This window comes from Vipera berus (assembly GCF_964194415.1).
Source record: "Vipera berus genome assembly, chromosome: 1".
NCBI lineage: Eukaryota > Metazoa > Chordata > Lepidosauria > Squamata > Viperidae > Vipera > Vipera berus.
In genome coordinates, this window is record NC_138202.1 from 362,091,930 (window position 1) to 362,105,950 (window position 14,021).

Consider the following 14,021-nt stretch of genomic DNA (forward strand, 5'->3'; position numbering starts at 1 on the left):
TCTTTCAACCTTGTAACGCTGGTGATGTTCCCTAGCTGGGTCTTGCAACGTCTGCAAGGAAACCCCCCAGCCCAGAGGGCACCCGGGACCCTCATTCCAGCCCTGAGCTACCTCGGCAGCTTCTCTCTCTGCACGAAGGCCACCGGATGCTGCCTGGATGAGGCTTGTAACTTTCCTACCCGAGGTGCCTTTGCAACTCTCCAGCCAAGCCATCCGGATGTGGGACTGCAGGTCCCATCAGCCCCGGCCAAAGCCCTTGTAGTCCAAGCGACCGGAGGGCGCTCCGAAAGAACAGAAGCGGCCAAGTCTGCGCCCGCGGGCGCCCGCTTGCCATCGAGGGGCGGGGCGGGGGCCGGTGTCTTATGCGGGAGGGGGTGTGGCTCGGCTTCTCGCAGCCAATCCGGCGCGAGCCACGCCTCCCGGGTGGATTTTCCCAGGGCGGGAATGTCTTGAATGCCGAGTAGGGGCGGGGCCTCCCAGCCGACGGGGCGGGCCCACTGGGTTTTGCATAAGGGGCGTGGCCCGGGGCGTTACGTAAGCGGGATTACCGCGGGGCCTCCGCTCCTCCGAGGGCGCCCACCGGACGCAGCCGCCATGGGGGCCGCGGGCAGCAACCCCGGCGGGGAGCCGGCCGAGCGGGCCTCCCCCCAGCGCTTGCGGGTAAGGGCGTCCGAGCGCGTGCAGAGCGCCTTCTGCCCCCCCCAGATGGGGAGAGGGTCGCAGCTGCCCCCAGGGGGAGGGGCGGCCGGGCGGGGAGGGGGAGCCCCGCAAGGGGGGGGGCTCCGTGCCTGGGCGGGCGAGCGGGGGTCTCCGGAGGGCTCGCCCGGATGAACGGGGCGGGGGGCTTCCCTCTGCGAGAGGCGGCCCAGCTGGGAAGGGGACCCGGCCGGGCTCCGCGGGGGGGGGGGGAAGAGGATGGGAATTGTAGTCCGTCCGGCTTTGCACAGAGCAAGCCGAGCGGGGCGCTCCGTCGCTCCTCCGATTTTGCGCTGCGCGTCTTAGTTCAAGGTAAATCTCGGCGTTTTGCAACCGTAAAAAAATGAAGCGATATAAATTGAAAACATAACTTAATGCAAAATCCAAAACGTGACGGCCAGTGAAAGGAGGAGCAGGGCGAGAGCAGGATTGGGGTGGGGGGATATCTTTCCTTGGAGGTTCTTTCTGCCCCGCGGAGCCTTGTTGGGGGTCCCGCCAAAGGCGGAGTCCATCAGGCACCCCTGTCCCCCCCCCCCGCAGGGCCACGGCACGGACGCCCTGCCCGAGGCTCTGTGGACGCGGAGCTGGAAACGCCTCCTCTCCCACCTCGGTGGGACCCTGCTGGGTCTGGAGCAGGCCTTGGCAGCCCGAAGCCCCCCGAAGCTGGAGCGGGCCCAGGGGGGTGCCGACTGCCCCACGGCCCCCCACGCCTCGCTCTTCCTGCCAGAGTTCCCTGTCCAGCCTCCCTTGCAGCAGCAGCAACTCAAGGTGGGTGCCGGGCTTGCAGCCTCAGGAGACGGGGAGGGGTCTGGTGGGGTGGGGGCTGCGCTGTCACCCCTTTGCGCCCCTCTCTCTCTCTTGCCAGATTCTGGGCTTCCTGGCCAAGGGCGCCTTTGGGACCGTCCTCAAAGTGCTGGACTGCTCTCAGGCGAAGGTCTTTGCGCTGAAGGTGAGCCTCCCTCTCCCACCCCCCCACCCCCACCCCCGGTTAGAGCCCCCAGGCCCCTTTCATCACCCCCCCCCATGTGTCTCCCACAGGTGGTGCCCAAACTGGAGGTGCTTCGCAGGGACAGCCTGAGGCAATGCAAGGAGGAGGTCAGCATCCAGGTAAGGCTGAGCTCTCTTCCAAGGTGAGGGCCTTCTGGGGGGGGGGGGGCTGGCTGCTGTTATTTCCTGGGGAGGGGCCACAGGGGACAGGTCACCTCAGCCGGTGATATCAAAGCCCCTGAGAATCTCCATCAGCAATGCTGGGCTGAGCATTTCAACTATAATAGAAGAATAGGCTTGGAAGGGACCTCGGAGGTCGTCTAGTCCAACCCCCTGCACAAGCAGGAGATCCTAGGCTGTTCCGGATATACTACACTGTGACCCAGTTGGCAAGGTGGGGAATATCATTTGCCCTTACCTGACAGGGCTGTTGTAAGAGGCCATTGGAGTTTATTATTATACGTTTATTACACGTTTAAAAAGGCAAAGGTAAAGGTTCCCCGGCACATGCGTGCTAGTCGTTTCCGACTCTAGGGGCCGGTGCTCATCTCCGTTTCAAAGCCGAAGAGCCGGCGCTTGTCCGAGGACGTCTCCATGGTCATGTGGCCGGCATGACTAGACACCAAAGGCGCACGGAACGCTGTTACCTTCCCACCGTAGTGGTCCCTATTTTGCTACTTGCATTTTTACGTGCTTTCGAACTGCTAGGTTGGCAGAAGCTGGGACGAGTAACAGGCGCTCACTCTGCTACGCGGCACTCGGGATTCGACCCGCCAAACTGCCGACCTTCTGATCAACAAGCTCAGCGTCCTAACCCACTGAGCCACCGCGTCCCTTTTATTACACGTTTATCCCACCTTTATTTTAGAAGTAATTCAAGGTAGCAAAAATGCCTAATATTCCTTCCTCCTTCTATTTTCCCCATCACAACAACCTTACGAGGTGGGCTGGACAGAGCAGGTCACCCAGCCAGCTTTCATGCCCAAGACAGGATGGGCCCAAAGTCACCTGGCCGGCTTTCATGTCTAAGGTGGGACTAGAGCTCACCCTCTCCTGGTGATTGGCCAAAGTCACCCAACTGGCGGCCATGCCTAAGGCAGAACTAGAACTCGCCGTCCCTTACTGATTGGCACAAAGTCACCCAGCTGGCGGCCATGCCTAAGGCAGCACTAGAAATTACTTTGAAATCAATCACTAATCAATGATGCTTTATTATTTGATAGCTTTTATCTTTATTTGCTGTATTTATTAAACTTATATCGCCTCGACATCACTCTGAAAAGCGACTCCGTCAGGTGGCAACAAAGGCAGGTGCAGCGCGTGGGAATGCCAGACGCAGGAACTAAAACTCCCATTTCCCATCTTGATTTAAATACACCCAGCAGGCTGCAATGATTCGATTAGAACAGAGGAAACAACTTTAAAAATAAATGCCGGACTTTATGAACCGCCAAAGGCCACTCAGGACCTTTCCGGTTACTCTTGGAGGCGCTGGTTCTAAAGGCAGTGCCCCATGGACTCTGTCCCTGCCCCAGTGATGCAAGGCTTGAAGGGGGGGGTGTTTGTGGGGGCTGCTTAAATACAACCAGCTAAAAAAAAGCACCATGAATTTTAAACTGGTCCCTGTTGCAGATGTTAAATCCAGTGGTTCGTAAAGGTCTTTCTCGTTTCATTTTGGAAATGTGTGTGTGTGTGTGTGTGTGTCCAACCTTAGCAACTTGAAGACCTGTGGGCTGCAACTCCCAGAATTCCCCAGCCAGCTCTGCTGGCTGGTGAATTCTGGGAGTTGAAGTCCACAGGTCTTCAAGTTGCCACGTTTGGACTCCCCCTGGTCTAGCTGGCTGGCGAATTCTGGGAATTGAAGTCTTAAAAAGTTGCCAAGCTTGGACACCCCTCTTTTTCACACAATACACAGCTGGGGGGTTCTACACACCCCCACCCCCCAGATAATGAACCCCCCAAGCTGGCTTGTTCTGACCCCGTTTCTCTTCCTCCCCAGAGGCAGGTGCGCCACCCGTTCCTCCACTGTTTAGGGGACAGCTGGCAGGGAAAGCATTATCTCTTCATTAGTGAGTGAGCATCTGCCCGGTGGGCTTACGTAGCCTAGAGACCCCCCCCTTCCTCTCCTCCTGTGTGCCCCCCCTTTCCACAGCTTACTCCAATCCCCCCTCCCCGTCGGGATGATAACAGATTTCCCGACTTCTGCAGCCATAAATCTCCTTTCCCCCCACCCTTTGGCCAATCCCAGGCAGTCTCCAGTCTGCGGATTGTCCTTCAGCCTTTGCAATTGGGGGGGGGGGGTTGGTGGGGTAATGGGAGGGGGGAGAAGCAGGATTAGCTGCCAGGCCTCTTGAACGATGGGTCTTTTTTCTCCCTACCCCCCCCCCCCCCATCGCTTCCAGTGTGCAGCTACTGCAGCTCCGGGGATCTGTTCACGCTCTGGAAGTCGTGCGGACCCCTGGCCGAAGGGGCCGTCCGACTCTTTGCCACGGAGCTGGTGCTGGTGTTGGGTGAGTGAGGGGCTGCTCTGGGCGCTGCATTGCTAAGACCCCCCCCCGAGATTATCTCCTGGGCCTGCCAGAGACCTCAGCCCTGTGTCTTTACTTTTATGTCGGTTATCTACACGTGTCACAAACCTTTTATTGTAATTAAGCGCACCCGAGGCAGTAAAACTCAAAAAGTGCAGCCACGCTTAAGGTGAGTGTAAATTAATCGCAAGATGAATCAGAATGGAGCTGGAAGGGACCTTGGAGGTCTTCTAGTCCAGCCCCCTGTTCAAGCAGAAGACCCTAACCCATTTCAGACAAATGGCTGTCCAATCTTTTCATAAAACCTCCAGTGATGAGAGGCCCAAAACCTCTGGAGGCCAGCTGTTCCACTGGTTAATTGTCCTCACTGTTAGGAAGTTTCTCATTAATGCCAGGTTGCTTCACTCCTTCGTTTGTTTCCATCCATTTTTTTCTCGTCCTGCCTTCAGGCTTTTTTTGAGAATAATTTGACTCGCTCTTCTTGGTGGCAGACCCTCAAATACTGCAACACTGCTCTCATGTCCCCCCCCGGTCCTTCTTTTCCCCAGACTGGCCAAAGCCAAGTCCCGCAGCCGTTCTTCGTATGTTTTAGTCTCCAGGCCTTGGATCATCTTAGTGGCTCTTCTCTGAACTTCTTCCAAAGTCTCAACCACATTTTTGTAATGTGATGATGTGAGATGATCTCACGAGGACGATGGATCGTTAAGGTGCTTCCAAGTAAAAAGCATCACGCAGAGATGCAATCATATTAGCTTTATTCAATGATAGATTAAAGAGAAAGAAATACTTGGCATGAAAGCATTCATGCCTGCATGTGAGAGAGAAACAAAATAAAAGCAAGCTAGCATTACATAACTAAAACAGAAGAAGAACTAGAAGCTAGGAGTAGAATCTTAAGAGAGGCTAGAACTAGAACAAAGAGCAGCCCCTCGTGCAGAGGTATTTATGGGGGGTCTTGGTCCCTCCCTGACCATAAAGCACTCTCGCCAATGGGGTCTGAGACCCTTGGCTCATCAGTGGAAGCAGAGAAGCCTCTTTGCTCCCATCTGATGACCTTTTTGGGTAACTGCCAATGGCTGGCACAAAACATCTAACAGATGATGTGCAGCTGGTCCTTGGCTGAAGCCCAAAATTCCCGCTGCTAGGCGAGACCGTTGTTAAGTGAGTTTTGCCCCATTTTATGACCTCTTTTGCCGCAGTTGTTAAGCGACCTCATGCAGCATTAACTTTGAACTGGCTGTGCTGCACGTGGGAAGCTGGCTGGGAAGGCTGCAGAGGTCCACCAGGTGAGTCCAGGTGCCGCAAGTGTCACAAACACACCTGCCGTTTGCCCGGCACACAAATTTAGATCATGGGACCCTGGCAATGCTGTGACTTTTGAAGTGGAACCGCACTCTCCCCACTTCTGGAAGAGGCTGGGCTTATGGAGGTTTCTCGGGAGCCCTTTCCTTTCCTTTCCTGCTCTCTGAGCTGGGTGGGTTTCCTTGCAGACGTTTCATGACCCAACTAGGTAACATCATCATCTTGCTAGTAAGGAGTGGTAAATTGAGGTCAAATCCCCCTCCTTTCTAACACTGAGGACGTTAACTAGTTCGGTCGTGAAACATCTGCAAGAAAACAATCCAGCTCAGAAGGCATCAAGGACCCCACAGTCCTCTCCTCCTCCTCTTCCTCCTTCCTCCTCTCTCCGCAACCCCCCCCCCGCCTTGTAGCACTGAAGACATTACCTAGTAGGGTCAGGAAGCGCCTGCAAGAAAAACCAGCCTGCTGAGGGAGCCCCCAGTTCCACCCTGAGTTACAAATATTCTCCTTTATTGACGCTCTTTTCTTTTGCAGCCTATCTTCACAAGCAGGGTGTCATTCACCGGGACATCAAGGTATGGGACCCTCGCCTCATTTCCCCGAGTGGGGGCCCAGGGAGTGGGCAGTGCAAGCTGATTCTTTCTCAGATGTCTGCAAACAGTTGTCCTCCATGCTGGAAGACCCTTAGCCGAGCGAGCCCCCCCCCCCGCCTTTGCTTAACTCTTGGCCCCACACGGCAGACGTGGGGCAGCAGGAAGTGAATCTGGCCTCTGTCGCTTCATCTGGACGCTTTATTTTTTTTTTTTTTGCTTTCTTTGCAGATGGAAAACATCCTTTTAGATGAACAAGGTGAGTGTGGGAGGGGAAAGAGGAGGAGGGGAGGGGTCTTCCTCACTCTCCGCACCGACCCATCGCCAGACAGGCGCCCTCCCCTCTGGGCTGGCCTCGGGGCCTCATTCGGGGCCGCAGAAAAGGGCTGCTGGAGATCTGACTCGGCTGCAGGGACAGGCAGTGAGTGGAACGCCCCGCCAGGCAGCTGGGAAGGCTGGTCCCCGTGAGGCTGAGAGGGTCCAGTCCTGAACCAGCTGTTTAACCAGCTGTTACCCAACCCAGGCTGGATGCTCTGAGACTTTTCCCCCCATGCAGGGGGGCAAAAGGACGGCTCCCCCTTCGCCCAGGAGCCTCCGGACCAGGGCTGGGCAGCTATGGGCAACTTGACCACCTGTGGACTTCAACTCCCAGAATTCCTGGTCCAGCCCATTCAGAGAGACCCCAGCAAACGTTCAAAGTTACAACACTCCCCCCCCCAAAAAAAGCGGACTCATGACCCAGCCCCAAAGGTCCGATAGCCAGACTCCCTCTGCGGTCACGTGACCATGTGTCGGACGCTCCCGTGACCCCATTTGACGACCGTTTTGCTGAAAACCGGCAGTTCCTTCTGTTTTTTGGCAAAGCGGTGCACGATGGTTCGCTTAACGACGCAGCGTTTGCTTAACGTTATAAAATTTTAATACTGTTCTGACTTGCGACTATCGTGGGCGGGCTCTATTAACATCATAACTTGAAGGCTCAGGAATTCTGGGAGTTGAAGTCAAGCTGCCCCACAGGTAGTCCTTGACTTACAACAGTTCATTTAGTGACTTCAAAGTTACGACAGCGGTGAAAAAAGGGACTTAGGACCGTTTTTCACTGTTACGGCCGTTGCACCCTCCTCCTGGTCACGTGATCCAAATTCAAGCGCTTTAGCAGTTGACTCACATTTACGACGGTCGCAGCGTCCCGGGGTCCTGTGATTCCCCTTTTGCAACCTTCTGACCAGCAAGCTCGATGGGGGAAGACGGATTCCCTTAACAACCGTGTGACCCACTTAACGACTGCACTGAGTCACCTAAGGACTGTGGCAAGAAAGGTCGTAAAATGGAGAAAACTCAACCAATGTCTCGCTTAGCAACAGAAATTGCAGTTGTAAGTCGGGGACTACCTTGTTTGCTCTAGATTCAGGGTCTCTCTTTGCTTTATGCCCCACCTGGCCCAGGTCACCTGAAGCTGGCTGATTTTGGCCTCTCGCGGCACCTGCCCTGGGGCCAGCGAGCCTTCACCATCTGCGGGACCCTCCAGTACATGGGTAAGGGGGGAGAGGGGGAGGCTGCGGGGGGAAGGGGGGGTCAGCCAGGCAGAGGAGATCAGTGACCCTCTGCTCTTCCTTTGGGGCAGCCCCAGAAGTGCTGAGAGGCGGTCCGTACGCTCACAGCGCCGACTGGTGGTCCCTGGGGGTGCTGCTGTTTGCGATGGCCACTGGGCAGGTAAGGAGAAAGACGGGGGTCCCTTGGTACCCCAAGAACCTGCCTCCACCAGCAGCCGGCCAGGCTGGATCGCTGGAGGTTTCCAAGATCGGACAACTGTTTGTCTGGGGTTGAATGAGGACTCTGATCTACCTTGGGTGGGGGGTAGGGCTAGATGACCTCCAAGATCCCCTCCAGCCCTAGGTTTCTAGGATAAGTGCCAAAGAGACAGAGAGGGATTCAGGGGCTGAGCTCCACTAAGCCATCACGGTTCCACTCTGGCTTGTTTAAGCCTCTTTGGCGCCAGTGCCACCTTTGGTGTCGCAATGGTTAGAACGCAGCATCCCATGCAAACTTTGCCCGCTGCCAGCAGTTCGATCCTGACCGGCTCGAGGTTGACTCAGCCTTCCGTCCTTCTGAGGTCGGTAAACTGAGGACTCCAATTGTTGGGGGCAAGAGGCTGATGCTGTAAACCGCTTAGAGGGGGCTGTCAAGCACTGGGAAGCGGTATGTAACCCGGAGCGCTGCTGCTATTTTACAATTCTGCCCGGCTGACCCGCGGTTCTCTTCCTTGGAGTCGAGGGGAAGGGTCTGCGGCTGCTGCCCACTTGTGAGGGGGCTCAGCAGCCAAAGAGGCGTGGGGTGAATGGGGTCTTTGCCTCTCCAGTTCCCTGTCCCCCCAGAGCGGGACCACGTGGCCATGCTGCGGAGTGTGAAGCGCAGCGCATATGCCATCCCGGCCGGGCTCAGCTGCGGCCTCCGTCTCCTGCTCAGCGAGGTGAGTTTACGACCCTCTCCTGCCCCCCCAACCCATTTGCACCCCCTTCCATGGAAGCCCCCCCCCCAGAATCTATGGAGCAAGATCTGGGTTTTCCTGCTTACAGAGAGTTCTGCAAGGGGGGCTCTGCGAGTCCTTATCCGCTTATCTGAAATGGTATAGGTTCTCCTGCTTGAGCAGGGGGCTGGACTAGAAGACCTCCAAGGTCCCTTCCAGCATCTTATTCTATTCTATTTTCTATTCTATTCTATTCTATATTCTGTTCCCATTCTATTCTATTCTGTGGTAATTCTGTTTTATTTCTGTTCTATTTTATTCTATTCCGACTCCAATGAGTCGGAGGAAGTGCCAACTCGAGCCCCCAGGATTGGGGAAGGCCCACATCTGAAAAGCATCATCCAGGTGCCTGTCAAGTCACCCCCGCTCCCTCTTTCTCCTCCCCCCAGCTCCTGTGCCAGGACCCTCCGCGCCGGCCCTGCCGCCTCCACCACTTCCGGGCCCACCTCTTCTTCCACGGCATGAGCTTTGACGCCGACATCCTCAGGAAGCAACCGGCAGAATTTGCCCTGGGCTGGCAGCAACTCAAGAGCCCCCCAGCGGACGCTGCCGCCTTCCTGGAGTTCGACTGTGACCTGGGGGGGGCCCTGAGCCGCCAGCATTCCCCGGGGCCCGAGGGGTGCAGCCCCCCAGCGGTGCCCAGGAGGGGCTCTTGGCAGGCACTTCCTGGTGTGGATCCTCAGGCCAAAACCCCACCGTAGATCTCCAAGGCGGGTGCCCGTTGCCACCCGCAGGACCTGGGCACTGGCTTCCTTCCACCCCTGCCCTGCCCAGCCCTCGTGGTGCTTCGGGAAGGCAGGCCAGATGTGGGTTTGAGGACCAGCAAGGCTGGGAGTCAGAAGAGGCAGATTTGCAGAGCGGGATGGGCCGAGAGCAGCCCACAGGGTGGGAATGTTCTGTTCTTCCCCCAGTTTGGATATCGTTACTACAGGCAGTCCTCGTCTTACAGCCGTTCACTTAGTGACCTCTCGAAGTTACAGCAGCACTGAAAAAAGCGACTTAGGACCGGTTTCCACACTTACGATCCCTGCGGTTCCGTGATCTAAATTGAGATGCTGGGCAACGGACTCCTACTCACCTGTCTGAGATGGTCTAGGTTCTCCTGCTTGAGCAGGGGGCTGGACTAGAAGACCTCCAAGGTCCCTTCCAGCTTATTCTGTTCTGTTCTATATTCTGTTTCTATATTCTATTCTATTCTGTATTTCTATTCTATTCCCTTCCATTCCATTCCCTTCCATTCCATATTTTCTATTCCATTCTATCCTATCCTGTAATTCGATTCTATTCTATATTCTATTCACTTGATCCCCTTTGGTGACCGGCAAAGTCAATGAGGCGAGCCGGATTCCCTTAACGTCTGTGTTCCTAACAACTGCAGGGATCCACATAACGACTACGGCAAGAAAGGACGTAAAATGGGGCAAAACTCACAAGGCCTGCCTTGCTCGGCAACAGGAACTTTGGGCTAAATTGCGTCGTAAGTCGAGGACTATCTACTGGTTCAGACTTTTCCAGCTGCAGACTGCCTCCCTCCCCCGCAGGGGGGCTTCGCCCTCCGTCTCGCCCTGGGAATCTCTTTGGGGGGCCTCTGCAGGGGTCCCTGCTTGCTCCTCTGGGGAGGGGGGGGACATGGTTCAGGGTATGGTGGGGCTACTCAGGGTTTACACAATAAATCTCAATGTACACATGTTAGCTAATCTCAATGTACACATGTTGTACTTTGACAATAAAGGTTTATTATTAAAGAGCTGCTTCTAATCCAGGCTTTCCGTCCCACCTTGGGGGATTTAAGACCTGTGGACTACAGTGCCCAAAATTCCCCAGCCAGCAAAGCTGTAGTCCACAGGTCTTAAATCCCCCAAGGTTGGAAACCCCCTACTCTAATTCCTGCCTATGTTGCTTAAGAGACTCTTGCTGAATTCTGAGCAGTCTGATCCTCTGAGCAAAGTTTCTCTTTAGCATTCAGTTTTTTGCATTTTCCTTCCAGTCATGTTCTTGCGTTCTAGGTTAGCACATATATATATATATATATATATATATATATATATATATATATATATATATATATATATATATATATATATATATATATATATTTCCTGTTAATTGAGAGCAATAAAAGAATTTCCCACAGGTGTTGCTTGCTACCTCCTGTCTTCCCTAGCGCAGAGGGACACCTTCAAGCCAAACGTTTATGGACCTAAGTTGGCCTAAGGCCAGGGAGGGGAACATGGCAACTTTACCACCTGTGGACCGACTCCCAGAATTCCTGGGAGGCTGAGGAATTCTGGGAGTTGAAGTCCACATAGCTGCCTTCAGATTCCTTCCCTGTCCGCTCGCTCCAATGAGTCACTGACTCAGAAGATCATTTAAAAATTTTATCACAGCGTTTCAACTAAAAGGGTTCTGTCTCCAAAGAGGGGAACCAGGACAAAAGCTGACCCTTTCCCTTTTATTCTGAGTTTGGCAGAAAAAAAGAACAAAAAATATTTATTATTTATTTATTTTGGGGACTTATATGCCGCCCTATCTCCCGAAGGACTCAGGGCGGCTAACAACAATAAAACACAATAATACAAATGTTAAAAAAGATTAAACTAACAAGCCCCAATGATAAAATGATAAAATATTAAAAATATTCTATTTAAAAATCCCTATCGTCAGTCCAGGTCAGCCTGAGGGAAGGGAAATGTTTTAAGGCCGCGGTGAAAGGACCGGAGATCCGGGGCCATCCGGAGCTCAAGGGGAAGTTGATTCCAAAGGGCAGGTGCCCCCACAGAGAAGGCCCTCCCCCTGGGGGTCGCCAGCCGACATTGTCTGACCGACGGCACCCTGAGGAGACCCTCCCTGTGTGAGCGCACCGGGCGATGGGAGGTCGTTCCCGGCAGCAGACGGTCCTGCAAATATCCTGGGCCTAGGCCATGTAGGGCTTTATAGGTAAGAACCAGCACCTTAAATCTCACCCGGAGGACAACCGGTAACCAGACATAACAGAATAACAGAGTTGGAAGGGACCTTGGAGGTTTTCTAGTCCAACCCCCTGTTCAGGCAGGAGACTATATATATCATCTCAGACAAATGGTGGTTCATAAAAACCTCCAGTGATGGAGCACCCACAACTTCTGGAGGCCAGGAGTTCCACTGGTTAATTGTCCCCACTGTCCGGAAGGTTCTCCTTAGTGCTAGGTTGCTTCTCTCTGGGACAAACCAGTTGGCTTGGAGGGAGGGGGTTCGACCGGGGACTCTTTAAAAGTACCAAACTGTAACACGGTTTCAGATCCTGTCTAGTATTTCCACCTCCAAACATGTTTTAGTAAAAGCTCCTTTTGGACAATTTCTGGTTCAAGAGTTCTTTCCTTCCGAAGATGTGGGTTGGGGTGGGTCCTGACACTCCTTGATGAATTTCCATCTGTTGCTTCCTATCCTGCCTTCAGGTGCTCTAGAAAATGTGCCCCATGAGTTAAACGAACTTCCCATCGTATTAAACATGCCCATGGAAGAGCCATTAAGGAAAGCAGGAGGGAAAGAAAAATGTTACGCCAAAACGCATTATTGACTTAAGAGCCCACAGCGAAAGGAAACGAGTAGCACGGTGACTGAAAGACCCCTTTGTCTTTCTCTGGACAACATGGGTAACTCAGATCGATTGCAAAGAATATAACCCCTTCCCTTCCCCACTATTCAGTCAGAACTGAAGAGGCTTCTTAGATAAGAAGCGAAACATTTTTAAGGAAAACAACCAAGAAAGTCCAGTTGCTTTTTGGGGAAAAAGCCCCTTGGGGACATACATGAGACCTGGAGGATGGAGAAGTCCCACAGACATCTCCTCTCTTTCATTTCTGCTGATTTCTGAGGTTTGAAAGGCGACTAGATGGTGGCTCGGCCCATCAGTCAAACCCACGCAAGATCTGGGTGTGCACAGGAGTCCCTATCCCGGGGGGTAGGCCACCTTGGCTCTTTTATGACTGGCGGACTTCAACTCCCAGAATTCCTGAGACAGCCATGCTGAGGGGAAAGAGAGGTTTCCAAGCTGAGCCATGCTGGCTCAGGAATTCTGGGAGTTGAAGTCCACCAGTCATAAAAGAGCCAAGGTTGCCTATCCCTGCTCCAGTGAAAGTATCAAAAACGCTTGAGGCCTGGGGTGGATTTCCTCGGGGTCCCTGTTCCAGTCTGGGGTCCTTGTGGCCAGGGACAATTTGTCTTTGGGCTGCTCGACCTTGATAGGATAGAAAAATGTGGGCTAGACAGCATCACCACCAGATGGATCTGTAGCTGGCTGACAAGCCTTACTCAACGAGTAGTCCTCAAGGGCACTACATCCACATGGAGAGAAGTAAGCAGTGGGGTACCACAAGGCTCCGACTTAGGCCCAGGAGTCTTCAACATCTCCATCAATAATGACTCAGATGAGGGAATTGAAGGGGAACTCATCAAATTTGCAGATGACACCAAACTGGCAGGAGTAGCCAACGCCCCAGAAGACAAGCTCAGGATCCAAAAAGTTCTTGGCCAAGTTGAACAATGGGCCCTATCCAGCAAAATGAGTTTCAACGTGGAGAAAAGCAAAGTCTTACACTTAGGCAGGAAAAACCAAAGGCAACAAAGACAGATTGGGAGAGACTTGGCTTAAAAACAGGAACTGTGCGAGGGACCTTGGAGTCCTAGCGGACCATCACTTGACCCTGAGCCAGCCATGTGCAGCAGCAGCCAAAAAAGCCAACACAATCCTGGGTTGCATAAACAGAGGCATAGAATCAAGATCACGCGAAGTGTTAATACCGCTTTACAACGCCTTGGTAAGGCCACACTTGGAATACGGCCTCCAGTTCTGGCTCAGTGTAGTTTTTCCTCTAGTTCACTCCTCTACCTTTTGTATGGGAAAGTTTAATAATAATAATAATAATAATAATAATAATAATAATAATAATAATAATAATAATAATAATAATATATAAAGTTGGAAGGGACCTTGGAGGTCATCTAGTCCAACCTACCATTTCAGGCAAATGGCTGTCCAGTCTCTTCTTAAAAACCTCCAGTGTTGGAGCATTCACCACCTCTGGAGGCAGTTCTCAAGTAGGTCAGGAACCCGTCTGATCTCTTTACTCTCTCTGCAAGCTAATGCTAGTGTTTCTCCACCCTGGTGGTTTGAAGAGGGGTGGACTTCCCCATTGGGAATTCTGGGAGTTGAAGTCTACCCCTCTTCAAACCGCCAAGGTGGAGGAACACGGCTCTGTAACATCCCAGTCAAATGGTTGTCTAGTCTTATTTTTGAAAACCTTGCAGCAATGGAGCTCGTGGGAGGCCAGCAGCTCCGCCGATCGATTGTTCTCATTACCACGAAATTGTTTCCAGTCTGGATCTCTCTTTAATGTCTTTTATCCGTTACTC

The 14,021-nt window shown here is 53.3% G+C and overlaps 1 protein-coding gene across 1 annotated transcript; it reads left to right on the plus strand.

Moving 5' to 3' along the window:
• The first annotated feature begins 563 nt into the window (after window positions 1-563).
• On the plus strand, window positions 564-10,474 carry RSKR (ribosomal protein S6 kinase related). The gene is made up of 12 exons (XM_081326047.1): window positions 564-660; window positions 1,237-1,464; window positions 1,562-1,645; window positions 1,735-1,803; window positions 3,683-3,752; window positions 4,086-4,193; window positions 6,048-6,088; window positions 6,335-6,362; window positions 7,549-7,638; window positions 7,728-7,816; window positions 8,463-8,573; window positions 9,020-10,474. The coding sequence occupies exons 1-12, from the start codon at window positions 595-597 to the stop codon at window positions 9,329-9,331; spliced, it is 1,296 nt and encodes a 431-aa protein (XP_081182173.1). The 5' UTR covers window positions 564-594; the 3' UTR covers window positions 9,332-10,474.
• The last annotated feature ends 3,547 nt before the right edge of the window (window positions 10,475-14,021 follow it).